This window comes from Erythranthe guttata, chromosome 14, assembly GCF_056151865.1.
Source record: "Erythranthe guttata isolate IM_541 chromosome 14, IM_541, whole genome shotgun sequence".
Classification (NCBI taxonomy): domain Eukaryota; kingdom Viridiplantae; phylum Streptophyta; class Magnoliopsida; order Lamiales; family Phrymaceae; genus Erythranthe; species Erythranthe guttata.
In genome coordinates this window covers 25711256-25739085 of record NC_142546.1, presented here as the reverse complement: position 1 = coordinate 25739085, position 27830 = coordinate 25711256, and the positions used below count along the sequence as shown (strand labels likewise).

At 35.4% G+C, this 27830-nt stretch overlaps 8 protein-coding genes and 1 non-coding gene across 11 annotated transcripts; 8 read left to right on the top strand and 1 right to left on the bottom strand.

Moving 5' to 3' along the window:
* The first annotated feature begins 3424 nt into the window (after positions 1-3424).
* Positions 3425-5331, top strand: LOC105959626 (protein ROH1D). The gene has a single exon (XM_012983770.2). The coding sequence runs from the start codon at positions 3905-3907 to the stop codon at positions 5081-5083; it is 1179 nt and encodes a 392-aa protein (XP_012839224.1). The 5' UTR covers positions 3425-3904; the 3' UTR covers positions 5084-5331.
* Positions 5332-5595: 264 nt separating this feature from the next.
* Positions 5596-7634, top strand: LOC105958836 (HSP20-like chaperones superfamily protein). 2 transcript variants are annotated; one of them, XM_088814617.1, is made up of 4 exons: positions 5596-5726; positions 6015-6170; positions 6478-6620; positions 6741-7634. In XM_088814617.1, exons 2-4 carry the CDS (start codon positions 6127-6129, stop codon positions 7559-7561), a joined length of 1008 nt encoding a protein of 335 aa, XP_088670743.1. In that variant the 5' UTR covers positions 5596-5726; positions 6015-6126; the 3' UTR covers positions 7562-7634. The 2 variants fall into 2 exon arrangements, with proteins under 2 accessions (XP_088670743.1, XP_088670742.1); XM_088814616.1 differs by having other exon boundaries at positions 5605-5726; positions 6018-6170.
* Positions 7635-7707: 73 nt separating this feature from the next.
* On the bottom strand, positions 7708-9791 carry LOC105959625 (putative pectate lyase P59). Its single transcript, XM_012983769.2, has 3 exons — positions 9405-9791; positions 8389-9310; positions 7708-8297 (listed from the first exon to the last, which is right to left on the bottom strand). The coding sequence occupies exons 1-3, from the start codon at positions 9593-9595 to the stop codon at positions 8070-8072; spliced, it is 1341 nt and encodes a 446-aa protein (XP_012839223.1). The 5' UTR covers positions 9596-9791; the 3' UTR covers positions 7708-8069.
* A 1188-nt stretch (positions 9792-10979) lies between these two features.
* On the top strand, positions 10980-13961 carry LOC105958835 (sterol 3-beta-glucosyltransferase UGT80B1). Of its 2 annotated transcripts, XM_088814088.1 has the most exons (11): positions 10980-11235; positions 11314-11425; positions 11546-11713; positions 11793-11856; positions 11963-12020; positions 12091-12268; positions 12343-12473; positions 12831-12936; positions 13049-13125; positions 13233-13280; positions 13387-13961. In XM_088814088.1, the coding sequence occupies exons 1-11, from the start codon at positions 11113-11115 to the stop codon at positions 13762-13764; spliced, it is 1443 nt and encodes a 480-aa protein (XP_088670214.1). In that variant the 5' UTR covers positions 10980-11112; the 3' UTR covers positions 13765-13961. The 2 variants fall into 2 exon arrangements, with proteins under 2 accessions (XP_088670214.1, XP_088670213.1); XM_088814087.1 differs by having other exon boundaries at positions 10992-11235; positions 11314-11713.
* Positions 13962-14882: 921 nt separating this feature from the next.
* On the top strand, positions 14883-17613 carry LOC105959624 (sterol 3-beta-glucosyltransferase UGT80B1). Its single transcript, XM_012983768.2, has 12 exons — positions 14883-15155; positions 15279-15390; positions 15488-15658; positions 15738-15798; positions 15894-15951; positions 16036-16216; positions 16312-16442; positions 16517-16622; positions 16716-16792; positions 16895-16942; positions 17062-17211; positions 17298-17613. The coding sequence occupies exons 1-12, from the start codon at positions 15051-15053 to the stop codon at positions 17496-17498; spliced, it is 1401 nt and encodes a 466-aa protein (XP_012839222.2). The 5' UTR covers positions 14883-15050; the 3' UTR covers positions 17499-17613.
* Positions 17614-18052: 439 nt separating this feature from the next.
* Positions 18053-19622, top strand: LOC105959623 (uncharacterized). Its single transcript, XM_012983767.2, has 4 exons — positions 18053-18434; positions 18759-18850; positions 18985-19162; positions 19244-19622. Exons 1-4 carry the CDS (start codon positions 18252-18254, stop codon positions 19295-19297), a joined length of 507 nt encoding a protein of 168 aa, XP_012839221.2. The 5' UTR covers positions 18053-18251; the 3' UTR covers positions 19298-19622.
* A 1617-nt stretch (positions 19623-21239) lies between these two features.
* Positions 21240-22994, top strand: LOC105958957 (phospholipase A1-II 1). The gene is made up of 2 exons (XM_012982956.2): positions 21240-22012; positions 22252-22994. Exons 1-2 carry the CDS (start codon positions 21332-21334, stop codon positions 22867-22869), a joined length of 1299 nt encoding a protein of 432 aa, XP_012838410.2. The 5' UTR covers positions 21240-21331; the 3' UTR covers positions 22870-22994.
* LOC105959622 (SET domain-containing protein) lies at positions 22953-25606 on the top strand. The gene is made up of 4 exons (XM_012983766.2): positions 22953-23904; positions 23998-24107; positions 24466-24564; positions 24665-25606. The coding sequence occupies exons 1-4, from the start codon at positions 23058-23060 to the stop codon at positions 25577-25579; spliced, it is 1971 nt and encodes a 656-aa protein (XP_012839220.2). The 5' UTR covers positions 22953-23057; the 3' UTR covers positions 25580-25606.
* A 1549-nt stretch (positions 25607-27155) lies between these two features.
* On the top strand, positions 27156-27227 carry TRNAH-GUG (transfer RNA histidin (anticodon GUG)). The gene has a single exon. It is a non-coding gene; the product is annotated as a tRNA-His (tRNA).
* Positions 27228-27830: the final 603 nt, after the last annotated feature.

Here is a 27830-nt window from a genome sequence, read left to right as displayed (position 1 = left end):
GTATGCTTAAATAATTTTAAGGTCTCTGTGGTATCGATAATTACACTTGTCCCTAAAATATAGTTAGAAACTCTAATAGGATAATGCATTGAATAGATTATTCTGATAGGGTTCTAACTGATTATTAGTTTCAAGGACGTTGTGGAGACAAAAATAACTATGGATGACTTAAGAAATGTTGGGCGTGACACGTCATCCCTAACTTTATGTTGTCTCCACCACTTGCTAAAAGTAATAGTTTGTAGAATACTATTGGAATAACGCATTCAGTGCATTATCCCATTTCAGGGCAGTGAGGGTAATTATTGATATCATCAGGGGTGTTGGTGTAATTTACCCTAATTTTTATCGATTGGTATTATTTGTAAAGAGGGTTTATTGACTAAAATGTGTGTTAGTAGTAAAATTGTGTGAATTTGTCTGATGTTGTATTATTGTGTTATAATAAACTTGAAAAATCTTGTGTGGGAAGAAGACAATATACTATTGGCCTACAAGAATGTGATTGATGAGTCTGGAATAAGTAAAATGCTAATGCCAGATTCTTGGATTTAGTCAGTATTGAAGCATTCAAAGGTGGGGGAAGAAGATGGTTGGCCTGTTGTACTCTTGGCATTAGATGTGGGACCCTGTATGTTGTCATCAGATGCAATGAAAGATGACTTTTGTACATTAGTTATAAGGAACAAGCCTTATCTTGTTGTCACGTCATTAATATTTTATTATTTTTTTTTACTAAAATACAAATTAAATATTTCAAGAAGTTTTGGATAATGAAAGCAAAATGCCAACATCAGAGCTTGATGAAGCAGTTGATGTGGGTTATACATTTGTACCTATTTTAATTATATTATTGTGAATTTATTACTATTTTTTGTTATTTAATTTTATTTTTCGTCTATATTAAATTAAAATAGTGCAGTCCTGTCTTGGTATTTGTGACAACGAAATCAATTTTAAAATCGTGCTTCTTTGGCTAATGACATATCCCTAATCTCACTGTACCACAAATTGAATTAGCCCAAATATTCGTAAATTCCATTATAAAACTCAAATTATATATATATATTTATATATATTTACCAACTATTTATTGGGTTCATTATTTTAAAATTCATGTGACATCTATTTATTCTGTCCTAGTTGGCTACTAAGCCAGTGGTGTGCAATTTGATGATAATCAATTATAAGTAGAATTTCGATAAATTAATAATTATTTTTAATTATTATTTTTTTACAGTTTCAACTTCAAAAAAACATACTAAATTATTATTTAAATAATTTATTAGTCTTGACCGTAATTCCTCAATAAGTAAATAGCTTAATTGTGTGATAATTACTTTGAGGTAGTTGAATATCTTTTCTTGAATTTTGTGAGCCCGCGTATCGAAATTCTGCACAGAAAATTAACTAAAAATAAAAAGTTGTGATTAAAATAAATATATAAATAATGAGTATAAAATATATATATATGCAGCAAATATAATTTATGGATTTCCATATATTCGGATGTGTTTTAATTTAGGTTGATTTATGAACTCAATGTTGTCTTGGAAGAAGCAAACCACACGTGGACCAATTAGTTTAAATTTTTCCTAATAATAATAATTAAACAAGTGTTTAGTGTCAGATTTGTTTAATAAAACCAGCTAATATTGTCTTGTTGTTGTTTATTGTGCATAATTTTTGCAGTATAGTAGTAGTTGCCAGCAAGCTATAATTAAATTTTAGATCGTGTTTATTTTATCAAAAATAAATGTAAATAAATAAATAAAATTAAGTGGTGCTGTCTGCCAACTACAGTATATGTTGTGCATCTTTCACCTGACCGGTCAATGGTCATGGCTACAAGTCATATTAAAAATACATTAAAAATATATTTACAAAAATTTATATTTAATATTAAAAAAAAAGGAAAAGAAAAAAAAAAGAATATTGGTAAAAACTTTTGAATGTGTCAAGAAGTGAGTTTTGGTGGGCACGAATTATCTATTACGCGCCATCCAAGACCAAGCTCACCCTCGTCACACCCAACGCTGAACTTATTGACTTCCTCTCGAATATTCCTTTTTTTTTTTTCTTTAATTATTTATTTATTGTTATTTGTAAAAATAAAAGTGTTAAATACAATTTACACCCCTGAAGTATCTGAAGTATCGTTTATAACATTTATCCCCTAAGCATGATTTAATTTGTATTTAAAATTCAAATACTTTAAAATTTCTTCTTTTATACATAAATAAGTCAAATAACTAAAAATATAATTAAATATTATCTTGCGTCGGTACATATTTAATAAACAACATCTAATTATCGTTGGACCAATTAATTGAATACATTCATATCGATAAATTTTAATAACTCAATACATAAATAATAGTAATCTTAAGTATTTAAATTTATTTTAGCTCATTGATTTCTTAAAAATATATTTGCATTCATTATTATACAATATATATAACTTTTTTAATTCTTTCAAGTAATATAATTTTAGTTACTTTTCAATTTTTTATGATCCAATAATTATTAGATTGTTATGCTTATTATGTTATAAATTTTAAAATATACAATAATTAATGTTGAGGGGCGTAAGTGTCACAAATGATACTTTATGGGCTAAGTGTTCACAAAGCCCACCCCACGTTGTCATTGGTAGATGAAGGTGGTCTGAAATGAGTTGTCTAATTAAATTTAATCATTTTAAAAAAAAATATCTAACAATTTTTAGTAAATAAAAAAAAATCTGAATATTCAGAGCTCGAATTTATTTTGGTTGAAGATAATTCGTACAATGGAATTTCAGACATTTATTAAAAGTTATCCGATATAATCCATTTAAATTTGGAAAAAAAAAACTCAAATATTTGATTTATTCTTAATTCATTTCAATAGTGTAAAACCCAAAATCCTTGTTAGAAAAATTGGTAGAATAATACTATTTAGAGTAGAAATAAACTTTGTAGAAATTTGAAAACACTCGAGGGACTGTTGTGCAAATACAAGTAATAGCGGTTATTGGGCCATGGCCCACTAGTAATAAAGTAAGGCGTGTCCAATTCGTGTCTGTGCCGAGTCAAAATGTTTCACCTTATTTTTGGCCTTTTCCAAAATTACCCTTCTTTTTCACTTTTTTACTAATTTAAAATTTAATATTTCATGTAATTAAATTTAAATTTCTAAATAATTAATCTAATTATATTTACTTCAACTTTATATGAAAAATGCAAAGACTGGATACAAATCATTATTCAGTCAGGCCAATTCGTCTAGATGGATGAAGCAGTCAAAAGACCATATCACACATACATACATACACCTTTTATAAAAATATTTTAATTAATATATCATACAATTATTAAAGAATTTAATTTTAATTAATTATATATATATATATACAAAATACAATATAATAAAAAATAGTGCAGTATTGCTACAGTGTGAATGTGAGAAGACCTTTTCTCAATAAATAAAAATGAATATTCTGTTTTCCTTCTTCAACAAACCAAATACGCGGTCCAAATCACCCCCAATATAAGCCTCTCCTCTTCATTAGGGTTACAAAACATCCTCCTCTCGTCTCTTTCTTCTTCTCAATACACACTCCTCATAATTTTTTTTTTTATTAATCCTTGCTCTCACTCATCTGAAATTCAATCGCGGTTTTAATTTGATTCACAAAGTCTGTGTTTTTTCCATTTTTTTTTCCGTAATTGGAGATTTTGTGAGGGTGATAAATTATTGAAATTCGATCTGCACTTTGTGTGTCTGTAACGGTTCTTCGATCTTCTCAGTTTAATCCGGATTTTTTTCCATCACAAAAGGGGAAAAATCGTGGAAATTCTGTTTTTTTTTTCTTTCAAAGTTTAAATTCCGGTTGTAATTTCTGTTATATGTGAGCTGAGAGATGCCAACAACAGATTTGCACGAGCCATCTTCATCGTCGTCTTTTTCAGGGTTTGGGTTTTCGATTTTGAGCAGACGCCGTGATCAAGTTCACTCAATGGAATCCACGCACGGGGCTAACACCGGCCAAGAAGTTGAATTGGAGTTCTTCCAGAAACAAGTTGCCGACCGCTTTCAAGATTTAGCGTCAGCCGATTCCGATGAATTGCTCTCAATCCCCTGGCTTCGCAAGCTTCTAGACGCATTCCTCTCTTGCCAAGAGGAATTCAGAGTTATTGTTCTCAACAACAAGACCCTATTGAGCAAGCCCCCGATGGATCGGTACATCGCCGATTTCTACGAGAGGAGCGTAAAGGCTTTGGATGTATGCAACGCCATTCGCGACGGGATTGAGCAGATCAGGCAGTGGCAGAAGCATTTGGAGATTGTTTTATGTGCTCTGGACAATCAGAGGATCATCGGCGAAGGGCAATTTCGTCGTGCGAAAAAGGCCCTTGTCGATTTAGCCATTGGAATGCTCGATGAAAAAGATTCCAACACGACTCTTGGCAGTAACAGGAATCGTTCTTTTGGGCGTAATAATGTGCAGAAGGAGTCGAAAAGCTTAGGCCACTTCAGATCACTGTCCTGGAGTGTTTCCAGGTCTTGGTCTGCTGCTAGACAGCTTCAAGCAATCAGTAACAACTTGGTTGCTCCTCGAGCGAACGAGATCATGTCCACAAACGGGCTTAATTTGGCTGTTTTCACAATGAATTACGTGCTATTATTCGTGATGTGGGCTCTTGTGGCTGCAATCCCTTGTCAAGACCGTGGTCTTCAGACACATTTCTATGTTTCGAAGCAGTTTTTGTGGGCCGGTCCGATTCTTTCACTCCATGAAAGAATCCTGGAGGAGTCGAAGAAACGGGACAGGAGAAATGCTTGTGGGCTGTTGAAGGAGATTCACGAGGTTGAGAAATGCGCTCGCCATTTGAATGAACTGACCGATTCTGTTCAGTTCCCAATGACAGAAGACAAGGAGAGAGAAGTGAAGCAGAGAGTTCAAGAAGTGGGAGTTGTTTATGAAGCTATAAAGTATGGGCTGGATCCGTTTGAACGCGAAGTTAGGGACGTGTTCCACCGAATTGTGCGCAGCAGGACTGAGGGGCTCGACTCAGTGGGCCGGGCAAATAATGATTGATGAATTTGAGCTTTTATATGAGTTGAAGTAGATTGTGGTAAGTGGTACTTGATAATTGTTTTCTGAATTTAGGTTTTCTTTTTTATATATAGGAAGAGAAGGATGTTTAAAAGTCTTGTATTTATCACTTGATAATCAAAATGATGTAAAGAAATTAGGAAGAAAAATGGACCTTATGCTCTGGTCCATGGTGCTATTGTTCCATCTATTTGTTTTTGTATAATGAAATTTCCGAGTAAATTTGTGCACGACTGCGTTACCAATTATGTAATTATTTGGTTAGATGGTTAATATCACCGAAAAGTGAACCAAGAATCGCAGTTCTACATTTCAATGTCTCTCGATTACGGAATTAGCCCGATGTATTATGCAATATTTTTTTCTTTTCTCTCACTAGAAATGCCGAGCTGTCACCACTCACACCACAAGTAGTTGCTTTCATGTATTTCTAACAATCAAATTCCTATGAAGAAGTCTAACAAAGAAAGAATTGGATTTGTTCTCAAACTGATATTTTTTCAGCTTGCTCTGTTTTGAATGAGTGAAAGAAGGAAAAAGTCTTAATATATTAGTCCAAGATGTGAATCTTGGAGCCGACCCCATTTCGAAAGGACGTTTTTATAGACCAGGACCAAGTTTTGAGGTGAGTCGTATTTTACTGAATTTCTAATTCAAGAAACAGAATTTCTTCGTTTGCTGTTCGCATTCACGTTTATATCGTCGGAAATGTTGAAATGTGTTTGAGGTTAATAATTTGATTCCATTCAAATACGACAACCCACATGCTTATTGAAGATGAAGGTAGTGGTTATAATATCTGAATACACCTTTCGATCGTATAATATCTGAACTGATAACCGATTACTCTGGCCTTAAGTTTAATGACAATAAATAAAGCATTTAATGCTAAAAGTTGTTTTTTGTGGTTTAGCAGCGCAGATCTAGTCTACATAACATGCAATTATGGGACCGTGAGCTGGACTTGGTATCTTTATCTTTATTATTGAAAAAGATGGATGCTCACCTGACAAGCTGTATGTATCATGGCCCTATATGTATGTATTTGCTGCTATCGAAGTTTTTCACCGTAAGTTTATTTTTTCACAGTTTATCTATTATTCTAAATGGTAAATTACATCGTTAGCCTGCTTACGAAGTTTTGATATTGGAATATTCTTACGAGAAAACTTTGGAAGAAGCATTGTGGGGAACTTGTTGATTAGTTATTTAAAGTGTAGCTTTCCCTCCCGCCGAAGCTATAATAAGCAATTGTTGTTACATTGACAAGCTAAGAATATGTGCTTTGCTTTTTTTTTTTCTCTGCACACTTGGTTTTCTTTTCTCAAATAAAAACTGCCGTTTCCCTCGTTATTCCAATTCATTGGTTGTGAAAGAATGGAGATGGAATTAGGACTCAAGTTCACTAGGGTAGCCGATGAATTCACGTCTGATTTTCAACTCATGAAAGACCGTGCGGGCCCTCTTTTCTTGTCCCGAGAAACAGACTCCATGTTTATCCTCACTGCTCATCTCAAAGGTTTTTTTTTTTTTTTTTTTTTTTTTTTTTTTTTTTTTTTTAATATAATTTTTTTTATAGCCCTTCTATGTTATGTAATTATTTGAAAAAAATTCGTGTTTTTTTTGGTGATGTTAGCAGGTTATAAGAGAAGAAACATAAGGATTGACATAAACGAGGATGCGACTTTAATTGCAATAAGCGGCGAAAAGCAGGTGAAAGAGACTGTAATGGTGGGGTGGCAAGTGGTCAAGAAAGGTACAGAGACGAAGGTATTCAAGAAAGTGTTCAAAATCCCAGATGGCGTATTTTTGGACAAGATCAAGGCCAAGTTTAACGAGGACGAATCAACTCTCACAATCACAATGCCGAAGAAGGTGAAAGGAATAAGAGGGACCCACATTGAAGAAATTAAAGAAAATCAAGAGCTCGTTAAAGAGGGATCGTCAAATTTGCAGATTGCGGATGAAAAAGGTCCGAGTAGTAATACAGGGACTTCAAACCAGGCAAGAAACGAAGAAAATGATAAAGAAGACAAAGAAGAAGAAAAGCCCGTTTTAGAGCATTCAAACACACGAGATGATGATGGTCTGGAAAACGGAGAAGAAGGGCAGCAATTAAAAGACGAGGAAAAACATCTCAAGGAACAAGAAATAATCGAGGAAGTTGAAAACAACAATGGAGTCGAGAAGGAAGAAGTGGGTGATGATATTCAAGAAAGATCGGCTAATGAAGAAGTTGAAAATAAAAACGGAGTTTTCGATAGAAGAAACGATATTATTAGTGAAGAAGAAAAGGTGGATGAAGAAAAAGAAGGTGCAGAAGAAGTAGACAAGCCAAGGGGCAAAAGGTGTAAAATGTGTATCCCGATTGTGGCTGGTTCGACTTTACTCGTGTCGTTGGTTGTGTTTGTTATTCAAATGGTAAGGAGTAAGAATCAAATTAGCAGGAGGAGAGATTGATTATTACATATGTGCATCAATTTCGCAAAACTTGTGTTATTTATTTATTTGTTTATCCTTTCTCCACAGTGAATTTAGGGATATATTTTCTTACATTCACTTAATTAACTACAGGAAAATAAAAATAAAAAAAGAAACAGGTAAAGTTGAGAAGAAAAAATCTATAATCAATAATCATCAAAGAAGGCATAAGTTAGCGAAGCCAGGATTTGAAGTACGCCGAAAAACTTTCTAAGGAGAGGCCGTAAATGTAAATTATACATGAAAATTTCAATTTCTATATATCTCTACAAAATAATAGGGATTTGAAAAATGTTGGGGGCTCTATGCTGGCTCGCTCGCTCTAGAATTTCCTTAATTAGCCGTGCCGTGCCTGGCGATGATGATTTTCGATCCTTTTTTCTTCTTTGCAACGAACGAATTAATCATAAAACAAAAAAAATATAAATAAAAAAAACAAATTTGAACTGCAGTTTCTGTTTAGTGTATAAAGTGTCTCTGTCTCTCTCTAACATACTTGTCCTATTTTGCAACCCAAAGCACCGGCAAATTTGGTCATAATCTCAACCTGAGTGGCCGATGCCGCCTGTATAAGATCGTACTTCTCCGGGTGCTTGCTTGTATACGTTGGATCACCCGATTGAACAAAGAATGCTCCTCTCAAGAATATATCTCCCTCCGATCTCCATATCCACTGGCTCCACACCGATTCCGGCGAATATTCCCTCTTCGTCACCTGCAAAAATTAGTTAATTTTTTTGTGTCCTGTATATGTTTCATCATATGTGTATGTATGTATATGTGTATATATAATTATATATACATACCTCCTTGGCAAAAGGGTTGTCTGGGGGAGCAATGAATCTGTTGCCCTGACTGATGATGATAGGGTTCTTGCTTCCACCAATGGCGTACATGTTCCAGTGGGTGTAGTCGTTGTTGACCACGTGGATGTAACCGAATCTGCAACGTGGCATCCTCTGGACGAGCCTCTTCCCGAAGTGGTTGAACGCCACCGTGATCTGCATCTTCACGTCCTGCGTGTGGCTGTCGCTCGCCCCGAACAGCATCGCCTCGTTGTGGTCGGTGAAGTGGCCGTTGGATATCGTGATCCCAGTCGACCCCATGATCGCGTCGATCAGCCCGTCGCTGCAGTTGGTCATCGACACGTGGTCGATCCAGATGTCCTGCGCTCCGTAGATCGATATACCGTCACCGTCGCTCCTCGTCCGGAACCCGTAGTGGTCGACCGAGTCCCTGATCATGCCCCCGTCCCCGGGGACTATGTCGTGGATTAGTAATCCGTGGATGATTATGTTCTTCACGAACTGGATTGTGATCCCGGCGCCGCCGGTGATGTGGACTCGCACGCCGCGGCCGTCGATCGTCTTGTCGCTCTGCATGATCAGCTCCTGGGAGAGGCGGATCACCATGCTCCGGGAGAAGATGATCCAAAGTGGCTCCGTTTGGATGACCGCATGGCGGAGTGTTCCCGGAATCGGGTTGACCATGTCGCTGTCGGAGGAGTCGTTGACCACGTAGATACGGCCACCTTTCCCGCCCTTGGCCTTGTATCCGAATCCCAAACCGCAGTCGGCCAGCCTGAACCGGTTGTCGGCCCAATTTGCTTGGCATCTCCAGCAACGGTCGATTGGGTTTGTCGCCATGCAAGGTCCATCGTAGCCGTGTGCTAAGTGCCTACGGCTACTGTTGGAAACCAATTCCAGGTCTTTTATTTCCTCTAGTGCCCTGCAAGATTTACATAATCACAAAATTAACCCTTCACTATTTTTTCTAAAATATTCCAATTCCAATTCCAATCCAAATTCTGACTCATATATACCTGGTGGAATGTAGATTCAAATGACTGACGATTTTAGCAGGATGCGGCTCGTAGGATTCGAGAGTGTTGTTCCATGCCTGCACACTGCGCTTGACCCAATATTCGTCGGAATCTAAGAAATTAGCGCTAATGCTCGGTAGAGCATACGCAAATGCGATCGACAAGAACAATAAACCCATCTTGCGAACCATCTTTCTCTCTATATATTTATTGATTTTTTTCGATTTTTATTTTATTTTATTTTGATGAATGCCGACGGTCTGGGGTCGAAGCCTAATAGCGGTGATGGGGTTCAACACAACCAGACCGAAACACACATTCAAATTTATTAAAAGGGGCTTTTTTATTTAAATGCAAAGAAGCACAAAACCGCTTTTATTCTGTTTTTCATTATGGTGCGAGGATTGGTTTATATAGTGGATATTTCCCGCTAAAATTGGGGTTACCCACTTGCTTTTAGTGGTTGTTACTCATGCATATTCAGATTTTTTTGTTTCTCCATGTGTTTTCATAATTCTTCATTTTTCTATGTTTAGTACTATACTATAACAGGCAAAATAAATACCAATTTATTTTGTAAATACAAATATATAATTTTCAAAGAAATTAAAAACACACATAAATTGGGATCATTTGATACATATGATCATGAATTACATCCCACGTTATTAACAATGTATATATATATATATATATATATATATATATATATATATATATATATATATATATATATATATATATATATATACATTGTTAATATTAAATCAATGGTGATCAAGTTGTTATTCACCAACATATATAAATTTTACTGAATCTCCTACTTCATAAACAGCATCACATTTCGCGGGCCCCACCCCAGACGGCGGCAAATCATTCTTCGTCGAGCCTGACAATAGTCAGTATTTGACCATATATTAAAGTGTCGTATCCAAAATCATCTTAGATAAGGAAAAATATATTTCGATGTTGTTTTTTTTTAAATATTGGATTTTTCAAGATAAATTTATACAATCTTATTGTAACTGAATAGTACAATTGAACTAACTACATCCACTACATGATTCTCCGATAACTAAGATAATAATTTATTTATTTTCCTTCATTTTTGTGTAAGGTGGTGTTTGCAAAAAAAACTTATGTAAAAAAAGAAGTTAATGATTGTGAGTTAAGTCGATTTTAAGCTGAAAAATCAACTTAAATTGAAAATGCAGGTCCCAACCTCAAAAGACACGTTAACAGATAGAATTGCGTGGTACACACCAATTATTATTATTATTATTATTATTATTATTATATATATATATATATATATATATATATATATATATATATATGTGGATTTTATCCTGCATGTATTAAGGTGTAGAAGGAGGGAGATCAGATTTTCTTCGCTGGCACAAATCTTTATTAGTTGTTTCAAATCCATGTTTAACTTAATTTATTCACATTTCCCCCCAATTCGCATAAATAGTACAAACCATTAAGCTGTCACAATCTTAGTCGTGCTTGATTAAAAAATAAAAAATAAAAAAAGATGTTAATATAATAGTGATGTAGTTCATACTCATCCTCAAAACGTGGAAGTAAAATATTCTAGTGTGATTGAATGAAATTATAGGTGAATAAAAAAGGGTTGAAATTGGATCTTTTTCTCCAAAGTGTGTTTTGGAAATTAAATTTTGATCGATAAAAATATATAATAGTTATGAGTGGTGAAACTGATAAACGGAAAGAATCATCGATGCCGCCGAAGTTGAAAATCGCGATGCTTGTAGTTGGAACAAGAGGAGATGTTCAGCCTTTTCTCGCTGTGGCAATGAGACTTCAGGTTTATTTTATTTTTTTTGATTAAATTTCTTTTAACCGACATTTTTCTTATAACCAAATGTATTTGTGTGACCACCAGGAACATGGTCATTACGTGAGATTGGCAACACATGCTCGATTCCGTGATTTTGTGAAATCTGCAGGGATAGATTTTTACCCACTTGGAGGAGACCCTCTGGTTATGGTTGAATGTAAGAGCTTCTTCGAAATAACTAATTTTATTTTATTTTTACGACTAATTCTATTAGTGAACGAACCTATGTTATTTTACGAAAGATATAGTATTAATTCGTGTCTAATGAAAATTGTAGTTCTAGTGCGAAATAAACATATTATTGCGGCACCAGGAGATCGAGTTATACTACTTGAACAGCTAAAGGCCATTATCGACTCTGTCCCCTTAGCATGTACAGAACCGGACCCAATAACCGGTGAACCTTTCACGGCTCAGGCTATTATTGCAAATCCTCCCGCTTATGGTTAGTTATTTTTTTCTATATTTTCTCTAGTTGGTTATACATCGTTTTTCATTTATATTAATGTTGTTATTTTAACCAGGACGTGTGCATGTGGCTGAAGCTCTTGGTGCTTCTCTGCACATATTCTCCCCAATACCTGGCACGTAAGTTTAAACTGTTGTCCCGATCATGTTTGTCTGACTTTTATTATGTCTAGTTAAAAAAAAGAAAAAGTGAAAAGAAATGCTTACAAGTCGGGTGAATATACAGGCCTACGAATGCGTTTCCTCACCTATACATGCAAATACCTTTAAGTGCTGGATACTGGGTATGTTTTTTTTTTTTCCCTTATTTTTTAGGTATTTCAGTCCGGATAAGCTAATCTTGCTTTGATCCAGCTATCTTATATTTTTGCGGATTTAATGGTGTGGTGGGGCATAAGAGAATTCGTCAATGAATTCCGAAAAAAGAAGTTGAATCTTGCTCCTATTTCATACTTCAACACAGACCATGTCTCAATTTCTCATCTCCCAACGGCCTATACGTGGAGTCCCCTTGTGTTGCCCAAGCCCAACGGTTAGTGTTCGATTATTCTTGCTTACATTTTTAATAGCTTTAACAAACTACTTATTTTATGACTAATTCGCCAGATTGGGGCCCTCTCGTTGATGTTGTTGGTTACTGCTTTTTGGATCTTGGATCTAAATTCATACCACCTGAAGATTTTGTTCAGTGGATACAAAATGGAACCAAACCCATTTATTTTGGATTCGGAAGCACGGTATCGTCTCATGTTATGCACATTTAAATCTTATTATGTGTTGGGATCCGGTTGTAATAATAATTATATATTCAGACATCCAAAATAAAATTTGAGCAAGGTACTGATTTTCGTTTACCCTTTTATCCCCGACAAGCGTGTGATAATAAGTAAAAGAACGGATTTATGATTTATCTTGAACACCGAGTATTCACTACCACTATTCCACTGCTGTCTTTTAGATTAGTTGATTATACAATAGTGAATAATACAATTGAAGCCAACAAAAAAAAGATGTGATATATACCTTCAGAACATGTTTTAAGTTTGTTATTGAAAGCAGAAAGATGATTTTCTTTCGATTATTTGCTTTTTAAGCTTCTCGACGAACCTGAAAAGATGATGGATATCATTTTGGAGGCACTGAAGAATACAGGGCAGAGAGGAATCATTGATCGAGGGTGGGGGGACCTTGGCAGCACACGTAAGTTTTTTATTTATTTATTTATTATTATTTGGCATTTAATCTCTGCTTCCTCCGTTAGTTTCCTGTATGAAATTTTTGTTTTAAACTGTTGGTAATTTTTCTGTTACAGATCGGAATATTCCAGAAAACGTATTCTTTGTTGCTGATTACCCTCATGACTGGTTGTTTCCTCAATGTTCTGCTGTGGTGAGTTCAAAAAGACGAGTTAAGATTATTGCATATCAATTCTGAAAGATTTATACACATGCGTATTCATTCGTTCGTTGGTTTTTCATATTCTTGTGTGAATTAAGGTTCATCACGGTGCAGCTGGAACTATAGCTACTGGACTCAGAGCAGGGGTAACTAATTACTCAGGATGACTTTTTTATATTATTATTATTATATAGTGTAACGAATTATAATTTTTTTTTTATTTTTTTTATGTTGTTATTGTTGTTGTTGCAGTGTCCGACTGCTGTAATACCGTTCTGTGGGGATATGTTTCTTTGGGGGAAAATACTCCATAAGAAAGGATTGGCACCTGCCCCGATTCCCATGTCACAGCTCAGTGTTGAATCGCTTTCGGAAGCAATTACATTCATGCTCCAACCGAAGGTTAAACTCCGATCAATGGAATTAGGACAACTTATTCAGAGAGAAGATGGTGTTGGAGCTGCTGTCGAAGCATTTCACCGCCACCTGGAAACAGATATTTCATCACCAAAACCATCGTTGAAAAAAGTGGACCCCTCAAATCCCGTGCATTGGCTTTTCACTCAGGTCGGGAGGTTTTTGGCGCCCACTGGATTAAAAAAAAATCGGAATCATTTCGATAATCTGTGAAATTCGAATCGGTTTTTATTGGAATTGTTACGAGTAAGAACCAAAGTTTGCAGGAGAGAGTGATGATACTATGATGAGTTATAGAGGTGACTTGTGGAAAACATGTTTAATTTCAGCACAGCCTGTGTAAGAAATTTTTATACAAAATGTATTAATTTGTTCTCAAATTAGAATCCTGTATGAATCGTGTTTGTGAATTCTGACTCTTGTTTAAAGTGATGAACGACTTTAGACTATTAAAATGAGGACTGGAAGTTTACTTAAGCTACAGTTTAATTCAAATTTAATTCTAAAACTTGAAGTGGTTAATTACTTATCCACCCCTTTTGAAGTCTAAAACATTTATTTATTCCTATTATTATGTGAAATATTTCCAAAAAAATAGTTCATATTTAATTCAACGGCAAATTACGGCTATCCCCTGAGGTATGCCAAATTACGAAAAAAATCCCCTTGTATGGGTAATTACAGTCATCCCTCATTTTAAATATGTTTACATAAAATTTATGTAATTCGGTTATTTACCGAACCAAATCTTATATTTAGTTCGGTAAACGGTATGAAAAGTTGGCGTATCAGAATTTCGGTTCGATTTTACCGAATTAATATCCCTAAATTTACCTCTGAAGGGGTCTTTTCATAAGATAATACATAGTTGAGGGATGACTGTAATTACCCACAGACAAGGGAGATTTTCGTAATTTAACCATAACTTAAGAGTGACTGTAATTTGCCCTTAATTCAAATATAGTTTTTAATCCAGCAGGCGTAAATAACCAGGTGTAGTATCTTGTTAATTCGCTTCCAAGATAAAAAAGAATTATACTACATATGTGAGAAGTATATTATTTATTTATTAATTTTATATTCATTAGAAATTAAATGCACCCTAATAGGCTATTACAATACAAAATTGCAAAAAGCCAAAAACAAACAACACTAAACCAAAAATAAACAATATATACATCTTCATTAAATATTCGTGTATATGAATTCTCATTTGGCGCCGAATGACATGAACATGGCCAACATGCCAACCACGAACCATTCGGAATCTTACTAGTGCCAGCTCGACAATTTGCTGTTTCATTTATTTAATTTATTTTCGTTTAATTTGAGTATCACATTAATTGTTGTTCGCTGCTGTCAACTCAACTCCATTAACGTTAATCTCTCGTCTAATCTTCTTCTTCTGTCATTTCACCCAAGAACATTCCAGTAGCTTCTGTGTAATTAGGGTTTCATCCAATTTGGGGGAAAAACTTCTTCACCGTGTTTATTACATTATGGCTTATTACAACCAATCCATTCCAAAATTGAATATTGCCATGCTTGTAGTTGGAACAAGAGGTGATGTTCAGCCTTTCCTCGCTGTGGCAAAGAGACTCCAGGTAATTCCTTGATTATTTAACTTAATTACCTATTTATAATATTATCTGACAATTTTACTATTTTTCATAAAAATATTATTTAATATTTAACTGATGATGAACTGAACTTATATGTGAGCACAGGAGTATGGTCATAATGTTAGGTTGGCTACGCATTCGCATTTCCGGGGATTTGTGAAGTCGGCCGGGGTAGAGTTTTACCCTCTCGGTGGTGACCCTCGTGTTTTTATCGGATGTAAGCACGACGTTCTTTAGTTACATATACATTAAATCGATATCGAGTAGCGATGAATTTTTTTTTTTTTTAAATGTGTTACTATCCGTTGTTATAGATTTATCGAGAAATAAAGGACTTATTCCATCTGCGCCTGGAGAAATATGCGTATTGCATAAACAAGCGAAAGCCATTGTCGAATCTCTTCTTCCGGCATGCACGGAGCCGAATATCGTAACCGGTGAACCATTTATTGCTCAAGCAATTATCGCAAATCCTGCTGCATATGGTAATTTGTCCGATTCTGAAAAAAAAAATTAGTAATAAATTGTAATAATAATAATTAGTATATGATGTGTTGTAATTAGGGCATGCATTGGCTGAAGCACTCGGTGTTCCTCTACACATCTTGTTCACGATACCTTGGACGTACGTTTTATTTTATTAGTTAATAATTGTCTGATTTGTATTGTTCTGTCTTATTCTTATTAAAATTAAATGAATTTTGTGCGCGAAATGCACAGGCCGACATATGCATTTCCTCACCCATTAGCACGCGTACCTCAAAGTGCTGGATATTGGGTACGAGAATTACTTCAATTTTCGATTGGAATTTTGCATCAAGTTGATAAATAAATATGCTCCTTTTTGTAATTCGTGATCCAGCTCTCGTATATTTTTGTGGATTTACTGATATGGTGGGGCGTAAGAGGATTTATTAACGACTTGAGGAAAAATAAGCTACACCTTGCCCCTATTGCAACATACTTCGATACATACCATGTCTCGATTTCTCATCTCCCGACTAGTTATATGTGGAGTTCCCATATTCTGCCCAAGCCCAACGGTAAGTATTGGATTATTACTTCATTTATCGCATCTTGTTTATCATTTAACTGTCCAAGATTCGTAGTTAATAAGCCTGCATTGATTTTATTGCAGATTGGGGCCCACTTGTTGATGTTGTTGGTTACTGTTTTTTGAATCTTGGATCTAAATACGAACCACCTCAAGAATTTGTTCGGTGGATGGAAAAGGGGGATAAACCAATTTATATTGGGTTTGGAAGCATGGTAAGGTTGTTTATCTAAAAAAAATTACGTGCATATAGAAATATGATTATATTTGTATTTATTGCTTGGTCAAGCTTCTAGAAGATTCGAAAAAAGTAGCAGCAATAATTTTGGAGGCACTTAGGATTACAGGGCAGAGAGGAATAATCGATCGAGGGTGGGGAGACCTTGGCAGCACTCGTAAGTCTGGTTTTTTTTCAGTTTTTTTTTTTTTTTTTGTTTTGGCATTTTATTAATTTCGCTCGAGTATTAATTTCGTAAATTAAAACACAGATACAGATATGCCAGAAGATGTTCTCCTTCTTTCAGATTGCCCCCATGACTGGTTATTTCCACAGTGCTCTGCTATTGTGAGTTCAATAAATCCGCCTAACTTTTGATTAAATTACGTCTTCTTCGTATTCTAGAATTTGTTCGTCGAGATTAGAAATAATAATTGTTTTTTGTGGCAGGTTCATCACGGTGGAGCTGGAACTACAGCCACAGGACTCAAAGCAGGGGTTAGTTAGTTAGTTAGTACTCGTTTCGCTTCAAATGGTCATTACAATATATTATTACTACATGTTATACATAATAACTAATGAGTTGTACTATGCTGTCTTAATTTTACGCAATGCAGTGTCCAATGACCATAGTACCGTATTTCGGAGATCAGTTTTTATGGGGAGAGAGAATCTACCAGAAAGGATTGGGACCCGCTCCGATTCCGATATCACATCTCACCGTTCAATCTCTTTCAGAAGCTATAACTTTCATGCTCCAACCCCAGGTCTATAATTATATGTACTATATGTGTATGTATATGTATATGTATTTGTGGTGAATATTGACACTAAATAGATTATAATTTTCTAGGTAAAAAACCGAGCGATGGAATTAGCAGAGCTTATACAGGGAGAAGACGGTGTTGGAGCTGCAGTCGAAGCATTTCACCGACATTTGCCAACAGAGCTTCCAATGCAAAAACTATCGTCACAGAAAGACGAAACCCCAAATCCGGTGCAATGGCTTTTCAGTCGGATCGGACAATTATGCTGCCTAATTTGCTCTCCTTAAGATAGTAACTTCAATTGTATATAGACTTACTTATTTGTTTAGTACATAAAAAAAATGCATTCATTTGTAAATTGTAATAGAAATTAAAACAGTCAAGAAAACAGACATTCATCAATGTTACTTGTTCTATATTTTGACTGCAAAAACAACTATATCTAGCTAGGCATTAGTCCTAATACATTAAATTATTAATTAGCCTTTTTTCCCAGTTTTTAAAAATTTACTTATATTATAAATGTCAGGTCATTAAACAATACAAGTATCCTGCCATTATTAGGGTGATTTTAAAATAATAAAAAAATAAAAAATAAAAAATAAAAAACATTTCACAAAAATAAATTAAAAAAAAAAAGAAAAAGAAAAAGAAAAAAGAGATTATTTATTTGGCGGGAAGTTGGGTAAAATCCAACCTATTTAGGGCTTCATGACCCAATTGTCAAGGTTGGCCCATTTATGAAGCTCTATTTATGGCCCAAACAAATGGTTTGTTCAAAGCGAACATCAATCAACATAATATTAATATTAATTGCCAGAAAGGTATTCGTTTAAATAAAAATTAACAATTGAGTCCTTCAACTTTGATTGCTTTGCTGCTTAAAACTGGGGTTTCCCACACGCCAAAAATACATTTATGATTTATGGTCCTTTTCCGTTGAGTCTACTTCACGGCGACGTCAATCACTAACTGCTATTTATACCTCCCCCTTTTCCTCACTCCCCTCTGAAAAATTAAAATTATAAAAACCCCCAAAAATGGCGGCGGTATCAGTAGCGGCGGCGATCCCCAGGGCAGTCGCCGGAGCGTTTCCTTCTCCGTCATCTGAGAACTCGAAGCGTTCCCACTTTTCCTCTCTTCAGTTCCCCTCGGAGCTCCCTACTTTCGGAATCCGAAATCAGCGCCTTAAGTCTAAGCTCCGCCACCGTACGCTTACTTTGGTAATTATCATACATTTTCAAGTAGATGAGATCTATCAGAATTCATTTTCTTAATTTCATAATTTATTTCTCAGTTTTTTTTTCAATTTATTCATTTAAGTAGGTGAAGAGCGATTAGCTCAGCCAAAATTAGTAAATTAGGTTAAATATGCATTTGGTAAATTTTGAATTGTTATGCTTTAGATGCTTATAGTTGAAGACAAGGTCATAGAAAACTCAAATAGTATATAGAGTTTTTAATTTGTATTTTTCTTAATTGTTTGAGCTCCATTATATCTCCATTTGATAAGTAATACTAAAATTGTTTTACTTTTAATCGATTAGGTTGCGTCAAAGGCGCAGGAGTTGTCGTCTGATCTTGACGAAATATTGGACAATTCCGAGAAACCAGTATTGCTTGACTTCTATGCTACATGGTGATGTGCTTTTTTTTTTTTTTTTTTTTTTTTATTGTTTTACGTTTTACGTTTTTTTTGTTTTGGTATGAATTGACTTGCAATTGTCGTAGCTCTAAATATCTTCAATTGCACCTCGAATTTAAATTTACTAGGTGTGGTCCTTGCCAGTTCATGGCTCGTATATTGGATACAGTGAGTAGTTCAATGATAGATAAGATCCAAGTTGTGAAAATCGACACTGAGAAATATTCCAGCATCGCAGACAAGTACAAAATCGAGGCGTTGCCTACTTTCATCTTGTTCAAGGATGGGAAACAACTTGATCGCTTTGTAAGTAAAATCACTTCCGGAAAACGCTGTTTTTCTTTTTTTTCTCGATAATATATTTTAATTGTAATTCTGAATTTTCAGGAGGGTGCAATGGCTGCAGACCTGCTTATTCAACGAATCGAGGCTTCACTTTAAGTAGTAGTTTCAGCAGCTAATGGCGAACTCGTGTACATGGTATTATCACGACATGGCTAATGAATGTCCTAAAGAAAGAAGTACTTTCTTAGGACAAGTCGAATAAGCAGCTCCGATTATCATGTTCGTAGCGGACAAAGGGAATGAGTAAATACTCTGCATGAACAGAGCCTTAGTTACTTCAATTTGAATTATTGTTTATTATTTTAGTAAAAGTTACAGAATTGTGGTGTGAGATTTTATTTTAATCAGTGTACAAATATTCCCCAAGTGAAATCAATGTATAGTTCATATTATAAAACTGAAAGATGATGACATGTTATTACACTCAACTTCCACACAAACTTGTAAAAATCATTTTCCAAATAATAATAAGGGCAAATTACGGCAACCCCTGAGTTATGGTCAAATTACGAAACCCCCCTCTTGTTTGGGTAATTACAGCCACCTCCACAACTATGTATTATCTTACCAAAAAGCCCCTCAAGATGTAAATTTAAGAATGTTAAAGTGGTAAAACAACTGTGGTTATACAAACACAAAATACCATCAAAATATTCAGACAAAAAATGTAGTAAATATTACTATTCATGTTACAGTTGGCTTTGACATTTGATCTAATTCAAGGAGGTTTAGTTAACTTTTAAAAATTACAGCCCGGGTTCAGTGAACTTCACAGAATTATATCTTACCATATACTTATTTAAATCCATACATATTTACACACACATGCATCTGTATATATTTACATTACAAGTATGATTGTAGCCTCTCTAATTCACCGTTGACATGCATTAGTATATATATGATAAGTGATTTGCAAAATATATTTATAATTAGGGTAAATTACACACACCCCCCTGAGGTAAGCTTAAATAACTGTAAGGTCCCTGTGGTATCGATAATTACATTCACCCCCCTGAAAGGTAGCTAAAAACTCTAACGGGATAATGCATTGGATACATTATTCCGATGGGGTTCTAATGGACTATTGGTTTCAGGAAGTGGTGAAGACAACTAAGAGTTATGGGTGATTTAAAAAATATTGGGGGAGCCATGTCACCCCATAACTCCCCATAACTCTATGTTATCTCCACAACTAGCTAAAAGTAATAGTCCATTAGAACCCTATTGGAATAATGTATACAATGCATTATCCCGTTAGAGTTTTTAACTACCTTTAAGGGGGGTGAATGTAATTATCGATACCACAGGGACCTTACAGTTATTTAAGCTTACCTCAGGGGGTGTGTGTAATTTACCCTTATAATTATTAGCAGGTAGTTTTGAAATTTATCCTAATTAATTATATAATTAACAGATGGTACTAAATAGAGAATTATATTTATCATTTCATTTATAATATAACTGGAATGTTAAATGTCCTTTCAATTTTACTAATATCGTTTTAATTTCAAATCCAATTTTGACATTTTTCTAATCTAATTTCGGCAAAATTCAAAACACGAAATCTGTAGTTATTTTGGTTAACTTTCTTATCCAACTTTAATCAGTCAAATTAGAATTCTCACCGTGTGGCTTTGAAAAATGGGACGTTGCCTTGTTAAACTTGCAAGTATCTTCTTTGTTGCGAACCAATTGGTAACTTGAAAGCAACATCTTTCCCGCCAATTTAAACCAAATATAATATAAGACATGGGCATTAAAATAATTCAATTCACATTGAGAATAATTATTGCTTGTAGTTGAAGGTGAGATTGGCCTTTGATTTGAATCCAAGAATAATGCAGAAATTGGACATGGGCACTTCAACTGATTTAACAAACAAATTGCCAAATTCTAGACACATCTTTTTTTTTTTCTTTTCATATGATGTAATAAATTTAAAATATGCCATATACAGCAACCTAATCCCCCATACTTATTTAATTTGTCTCTATAAAAAATTGCCTAGCTTCTTTTCTTTCAATATGTATATATAGTATTATATACCCCATCAATTAAATCTTCTTCTCACCAGCCTCAAACCAACCAACAAAACTCAACTGTTTTCATTTTTATAATTAAGGTAGAATGAGAATTATGAAATGCATGGGGAGAAAGCGGAGAAAAACCGCGGGCAGCGCAGACAAGAAAGCTGCCGGCAACATCATTAGAGGAGACAGCGTTGCGAGAAAATGGAAGCTTCTAAGCGGCGCAAACAACTGGCAAGGCCTGTTAGACCCGTTAGACCTCGATCTCCGCAAATACATTATCCACTACGGACAAATGTCGCAAGCAACCTACGACACTTTCAACTCTGAGAAGGCGTCAAAGTACGCCGGAAGCAGCAGATACTCAAAGGACAACCTCTTATCCAGAGTCGGCGTCGACAAGGCGAATCCGTTCAAGTACCGTGTCACTAAGTACGTTTACGCCACGTCATCGTTGACAGAAGTCCCGGATGCCTTCATCTTGAGGTCATGGTCCAGGGAAGCCTGGACCAAGGAATCGAACTGGATTGGCTACGTGGCAGTTGCTACAGACGAAGGGAAACTGGCTCTCGGTCGGAGGGATATTTTGATTGCGTGGAGAGGCACTGTTAGAACTCTTGAATGGATCAACGATTTCGAATTCTCGTTAGTCGATGCACCGCTGATCTTCGGAGCTGCAAACGATGGTGGTGATCAGCCTAGGGTTCATCTTGGCTGGTACTCCATCTACACTTCTGATGATCCAAGATCACCTTTTAATAAAACCAGTGCTAGAAACCAGGTAAATTATTATATATTCAAATCTTACATTTCAGGAATATTTTATTTATTTAATATCTTTTTACTGAAAATTCGGATAAGTGGGGTTTTTCCGGGATTAAGAATTCGAGTACGTTTATGAGTTATTTCGTTTTTTTAACTTTTTTTTTTTTTGGGTAAAATTTCATGTTTTCTTATTTTAATTAGGATTTTCATTTTTGTTAGTATATAAATACGGTTGCATGCATGTTATTGAATTAGGTTCTTGAAGAGGTGAAGAGATTGGTAGACGAGTACAAGAACGAGGAGACGAGCATAACCGTCACCGGACACAGCTTAGGTGCAGCAGTTTGTACCTTAAACGCAGCCGACATTGTAGTCAACAAATACAACAAGCCAAAGGACATGCCGGAAAAGTCATGTCCGGTGACAGTTTTCGCCTTCGCCAGCCCACGTGTGGGCGACGACAAATTCCGGCAAATTTTATCGTCACTAAAAACCAACAATAATCTAAACATTCTCCGTGTCAGAAATGCAAAAGACATAGTCCCGAAATACCCCTTCATAGACTACTCGGAAGTAGGGGTGGAGCTAGTTATAGACACGGATAAATCGAGCTATTTGAAGAGCCCCGGGAATTTGAGCAGCTGGCATAGCTTGGAGGGGTACTTGCACGGAGTTGCGGGTACGCAAGGGAGCAGGGGAGGGTTTAAGCTCGAAGTTAACCGTAGCTTAGCTCTCGTTAACAAACACATGGACGGGTTAAAAGACGAGTATTGCGTTCCGGTTTCGTGGTGGTGTGAGAGGAATAAGAGTATGGTGCAGAGTGATGATGGTTCTTGGGAATTGATTGATCATGAAGATGATGATTTTTTTTGATTTATCCTAGAATATAATCACAATTGTTGTAATGATGAATTTATTTATTTGTTTGAACATTTAATTTCTTATTAATTCCATAAATTATGTGTTTATTTTTATTTTTTTATTTATTTTTCATAAATCAAAGCTAAGTGTGAAATGTGTGTTGGTAAAATGAGAAGGCTGATGAACAGTAAACAGTAAACATGGAGATGAGAGCGATGGAAGGCGTAGGCATCGGCGAAGACCTAACCCCAGCCCTTCCGCCTCTGGCCTTCGTACTCCATGAAACCGCCGTTAGCTCCAATTGCTCCGCCTGTTTTTCAATTCTTCCGCCGCAGCCATATCCCCCAATTAACCCTAAGTTTCGCCCTAATTGTTCCCATTTCCCCTCTCCTACTCCGCTCTACTGTTCCGTTAACTGCTCTTCCGTCGATTCCCCACTCCATTTCTCCTCCGGCGAGTTCCGACTCCTCTCTCTCTTCCGGCAATCGCCTCCCTTCGCGTGGGAGGACTCCTCCGACCTCCGCCTCTCACTCCGCCTGATTCACTTATTCCAAAAAATTGAGAAAATTGAATGCCCAGAGGCAAGCGAAATTATTGAGCGAATTGGGGGTTTGATGACTAATCGTGAGAAATTGATATTTGAAGAGAGTAGGAACAGCAAATCTAAATTTAGCGATGAAAATCTTCGTGATTGCGGCGATTCAGGTGAAAATTCTGAGAATGTTTACCAGAAGATAAGATTGGGGGCAAAAATGATGGCGGAGGCAAGGAGGGCAAGTACGGATCACTATGTAAATGCAGAGAAGAAGAGGGATGATTTTGTATTGGAGGAGATGGTATTGTGTTTGGTGCTGACGAATGCTGTCGAAGTTCAGGATAAAAATGGCTGCACCATAGGTATTGCTGTTTACGATACTGCGTTTTCTTGGATCAATCATAGTTGTTCTCCGAATAGTTGTTACCGGTTCGTATCGAGGCTGGAAAATCACCAACAGTCATCTTTAAGAATTGCTTCATATGCAACAAGTGGCTGTCGCCATGGATATGGTAAATATACTTTGATAATCGACACAAAAAAAATCGCAATGTGGATTTCGATCGGGGTATATGAATAATCCGTTGATGTGAATTTGTTTACAGGTGATATAGAAAGAAATGGTTATGGTCCAAGAGTTATAGTTCGAAGTATAAAAGCTGTTCAAAAGGGTGAAGAGGTGACAATTGCGTACACGGATTTGTTGCAACCTAAGGTTTTTTGTTTTCCGAAATTTATCAGCACTGTAATTCAAATTTTTTTTATGTTCTTTGATTTCGATACGCACGTTGCTTTTCGTTTCTTTAGCTTTTTAAAAATGGAATTAAAACTGTTTGCACCGATACTATTGTTTGGTCCCATAATGGAAACAATTAAGTTACTACAATGACAAATAAATTGATTCAGTATAGCTACTGAGTTTAAGATGGCTTTTAGAAGTCCGACATCTTTCGTTATCCTTAGGTTTCTTGCAAATTTCATTCTCTTGTGTTGTGCTTTATTTATTTTTTGGAACATCGTATTCTCCTGCAGTCCAATCGTTCATTACCGTTACTTGGCATTGGTACCTGCAGGAGATGAGACGAGCACAACTATGGTTCAAGTACAGATTTAGTTGTAGCTGTCCGCGCTGTGTTGTGGTCCCTACAACTTACGTTGATTATGCTTTGCAAGTAAGATTTTTTGTTTCGTTTGAAAATAATCGATCGAAAATGCAAAATGTGTTTATGGGGTATTCTATATGTATTTTTATTTTATTTTTTGTGTGTGTAGGCACTCTCTGTTGGCTGTACAGATAATCAAGATTCTTCAGACAGTGAAATAGAGAAACTAATGCAAAGTTTTGATGATGCAACAAATGATTATCTATCACTAGGTGATGCAGAATCATGTTGTAAGAAGCTCGAACACTTAATAGACGAGTCCATAAAACCAAAGGAAACAAAATCACCACAGCTGCACCTTTTTCATTATCTTTCCCTAAATGCTTACACCACCTTAGCTTCTTCTTACAAAGTTCGAGCAAGTGATCTCTCAGCTCTTAATTACGAGGTCGAAAAACACAAACTGGAAGCCTTTGATTTGTACAAGACAAGTGCTGCATATTCCTTATTGCTTGCTGGGGTGACACATCATCTTTTCATGTCTGAATCTGCTCTTGTGGCGAGTGTATCAAATTTCTGGATAAATGCAGGGGAATCATTGTTGAATCTTGCTAAAAACTCCATGCGGAATTCAAATTCAACACTGAAACCTGGGAAATGCAGTGATTATTGTCTCGTGGATACTCTGGAACCGAATTCTACTATGCAGTTGGAGGAAATAAAGAGTCGGTTTTTTAATTGCATTGCGAATATGACACTAAAAGTATGGAGCGTACTTGCTTCTGAGAGTAGTTTCTTGAGATCAATTCAAAACCCGATCGACTTCACTTGGCTCGCGTCTTCGGAAACTTCCATGATTCTGTCGGCTGAAGAAGAGTCTCGCCTTGCAGGGTTCGTTCTGAAGAAGGGATCTCCTTCATTGGAAGCTTCCGAATGCGACGATCAAGTAAGGATGAATCTTGTTATGCTTAGTGGCCATTGTTTAAGGTATGGTGCGATCTTATCAAGCATCTGTTATGGCTTGTCAGATGAAATGTATTATAACAGAACTCTTGAAGTTTTAAAGGAACTTTATGGAAATTAATGAGATTTTATTTTGTTTAGAAGAAAATATTACCCATATTAATTTAATGAACTCTATTGCAAGATCTTTTGCTGGACGACCTAATGACATGGAATATGACACAATTGTTATTTCATATTTATTATCCCATGTTCTGCTGTTTAATTATATTAAAGAAATTAAACAAGTTATTTAATACTTCATCAGGTGCGTCAGGAACAATTATAAAGGGGATCACTATTTCAAATCCCAACTTTAACTTACTTGAATACCAAAAAAATAAAAAATAAATAATTAATTGTAAATTACTTTAATACCCTTAATGAAATTAAACCAAAAAAATATTACAAATACTATTTTGTTTTCTTAAATACCAAATAATCAAAAACTCAAAAAAACCATTTCCCTCCTTACTCACAAACCCCTCACCTCCTCCATCTCCTTCTTCTCCCTCCCAAAAAACCCTTCTAAAAAATCTTCCTCACAACAAACCCTTCTAAAAAATCTCACAACAAACCCTTCTAAAAAATCTCAAAACTAAAGAAATTAAAACCTCACAAAACTTATAAAATTGAGTTATAAGACCATAATATGGTAGTATATATGAAAGGAGAACACATTAAGGTAAGTATCGATATTTTTTTGAGCTTCGAAGTCGATTTTGAAGTTTTTTTTTTTGAAACCCGCCGGCAATTTTCGACACAAACATGTCGATTTTTTGGTCATTTTTCGACACCAACGTGTCGAAAAAAAAAACAAAAAAAAAACAAATTTCGACACATACCTGTCGAAAATTCTCCAAATTTCGACAGGTATGTGTCGAAAAAATACTGTTGGTAAAAAAAAAATTTTTTTTTTTTTTTTTTTTTTTACCAATAGTGTTTTTCGACACAAACCTGTCGAAATTGGGAGAATTTTCGACAGGTATGTGTCGATTTTTTTTTTTTTCGACACGTTGGTGTCGAAAATTGACAAAAAAATCGACCTGTATGTGTCGAAAATTGCCGACGGGTTTCAAAAAAAAAACTTCAAAATCGACTTCGAAGCTCAAAAAAGACATCGATACTTACCTTAATGGCTTCTCTTTCCACATATACTACCATATTATTGTCTTATAACTCCATTTTATAAGTTTTGTGAGGTTTTGATTTTTTGAATTTGGAGATGTTTTGGAGGATTTAAGAAGATGAAAAAGATAGGGTTTAATTGGGTTGTCGCGGCAGTTACGAGCACGTACGGTGGCGGCGTCGGCGGTGAGGGTTGGAGAGGAGAAGAAATGGTGGAGTTTTTTCTTTTTTACAACAAAGGGTTTTTTTTCTTTCTTTTTTTATTTGGTTTTTGAATAGGTAATTTCTAATAAAATTTGATATAATTGATATTTTGTATGAAAGGGTGTTTTTGTAATTTTCTTTTTATTTTGGTATTAAAGTAAGAAAAAACTGATAAATATCTACTCAATTTTGGTTTTAAAATTGATAGTATTCAAGTAAGCAAAAGTTAGTATTTGAAATAGTTGCCCCCATTATAAAGGGTTCACCAAAAGTCTAATATAATATTAGCAGTGAAATACTACAACTTGTGATAGATTGACATCAAAGTGGCTGTAGTTTAGTGGTAAGAATTCCACGTTGTGGCCGTGGAGACCTGGGCTCGAATCCCAGCAGCCACACTACTATTTTTTTGTTGTTATTTTTGGATTTTCACCCTGGAGGGCTAAAAAGGTCAATTCCGATCAAGGATGTACTTGGGAGCCAACCCTAGAACCACTCCAGTTGGATGAATTCAAAAATAATATCAAATTTTTATACATTTATTTTTTATTACTATGTTATTTATATATTGATAATATCATTTATACATTTAAAAAAATGTTATTTTATGACAGAGAATTAATATAGTTTTCCCACTTATTATTTTCCATGTCCGACCGACAGTAAAGCCAACTACTCCTAAATAAAAACATTAGAAGAAGTAATTTTATTTTATTAGTAAAAAAAATTGAAAATAAATTATATCAAACAATATAACATTTCCCTGGTAAATAAATAAAAAAAAAAAAAAAAAAAAAAAAAAAAAACAATTTAGCGTTTTCAGCAATTTGGGTGACAGCTAATGAAAGCGGCGGCGGACCAACTGCAGTTGCACTAGAGTGTTGTCTTAGCTGTAATCCAGGCATACACACGTGGCCCATTTTCCGCCGTGGATCTGGTCGATTGTTTCCTGTCGGTGCTAATCCAATACCGCACTGTAGGTAGGTTAATCACCATTTGGG

Coding starts and splice junctions, on each gene's coding strand:
- LOC105959626 (XM_012983770.2), top strand. CDS start 3,905: ATGCCAACAACAGATTTGCACGAGCCATCTTCATCGTCGTCTTTTTCA.
- LOC105958836 (XM_088814617.1), top strand. CDS start 6,127: ATGGCCCTATATGTATGTATTTGCTGCTATCGAAGTTTTTCACC. Junction 6,171..6,477: donor TGCTATCGAAGTTTTTCACC/GTAAGTTTATTT, acceptor TGGTTGTGAAAG/AATGGAGATGGAATTAGGAC. Junction 6,621..6,740: donor CCTCACTGCTCATCTCAAAG/GTTTTTTTTTTT, acceptor TGATGTTAGCAG/GTTATAAGAGAAGAAACATA.
- LOC105959625 (XM_012983769.2), bottom strand. CDS start 9,595: ATGGTTCGCAAGATGGGTTTATTGTTCTTGTCGATCGCATTTGCGTAT. Junction 9,311..9,404: donor TTGAATCTACATTCCACCAG/GTATATATGAGT, acceptor TAAATCTTGCAG/GGCACTAGAGGAAATAAAAG. Junction 8,298..8,388: donor ACAACCCTTTTGCCAAGGAG/GTATGTATATAT, acceptor TAATTTTTGCAG/GTGACGAAGAGGGAATATTC.
- LOC105958835 (XM_088814087.1), top strand. CDS start 11,113: ATGAGTGGTGAAACTGATAAACGGAAAGAATCATCGATGCCGCCGAAG. Junction 11,236..11,313: donor CTGTGGCAATGAGACTTCAG/GTTTATTTTATT, acceptor TGTGACCACCAG/GAACATGGTCATTACGTGAG. Junction 12,937..13,048: donor GGGGGACCTTGGCAGCACAC/GTAAGTTTTTTA, acceptor TTTCTGTTACAG/ATCGGAATATTCCAGAAAAC.
- LOC105959624 (XM_012983768.2), top strand. CDS start 15,051: ATGGCTTATTACAACCAATCCATTCCAAAATTGAATATTGCCATGCTT. Junction 15,659..15,737: donor CGCAAATCCTGCTGCATATG/GTAATTTGTCCG, acceptor TGTTGTAATTAG/GGCATGCATTGGCTGAAGCA. Junction 16,443..16,516: donor ATATTGGGTTTGGAAGCATG/GTAAGGTTGTTT, acceptor TGCTTGGTCAAG/CTTCTAGAAGATTCGAAAAA.
- LOC105959623 (XM_012983767.2), top strand. CDS start 18,252: ATGGCGGCGGTATCAGTAGCGGCGGCGATCCCCAGGGCAGTCGCCGGA. Junction 18,435..18,758: donor GCCACCGTACGCTTACTTTG/GTAATTATCATA, acceptor TTAATCGATTAG/GTTGCGTCAAAGGCGCAGGA. Junction 19,163..19,243: donor GGAAACAACTTGATCGCTTT/GTAAGTAAAATC, acceptor CTGAATTTTCAG/GAGGGTGCAATGGCTGCAGA.
- LOC105958957 (XM_012982956.2), top strand. CDS start 21,332: ATGAGAATTATGAAATGCATGGGGAGAAAGCGGAGAAAAACCGCGGGC. Junction 22,013..22,251: donor AAACCAGTGCTAGAAACCAG/GTAAATTATTAT, acceptor TTATTGAATTAG/GTTCTTGAAGAGGTGAAGAG.
- LOC105959622 (XM_012983766.2), top strand. CDS start 23,058: ATGGAGATGAGAGCGATGGAAGGCGTAGGCATCGGCGAAGACCTAACC. Junction 23,905..23,997: donor TGGCTGTCGCCATGGATATG/GTAAATATACTT, acceptor ATTTGTTTACAG/GTGATATAGAAAGAAATGGT. Junction 24,108..24,465: donor CGGATTTGTTGCAACCTAAG/GTTTTTTGTTTT, acceptor TGGTACCTGCAG/GAGATGAGACGAGCACAACT.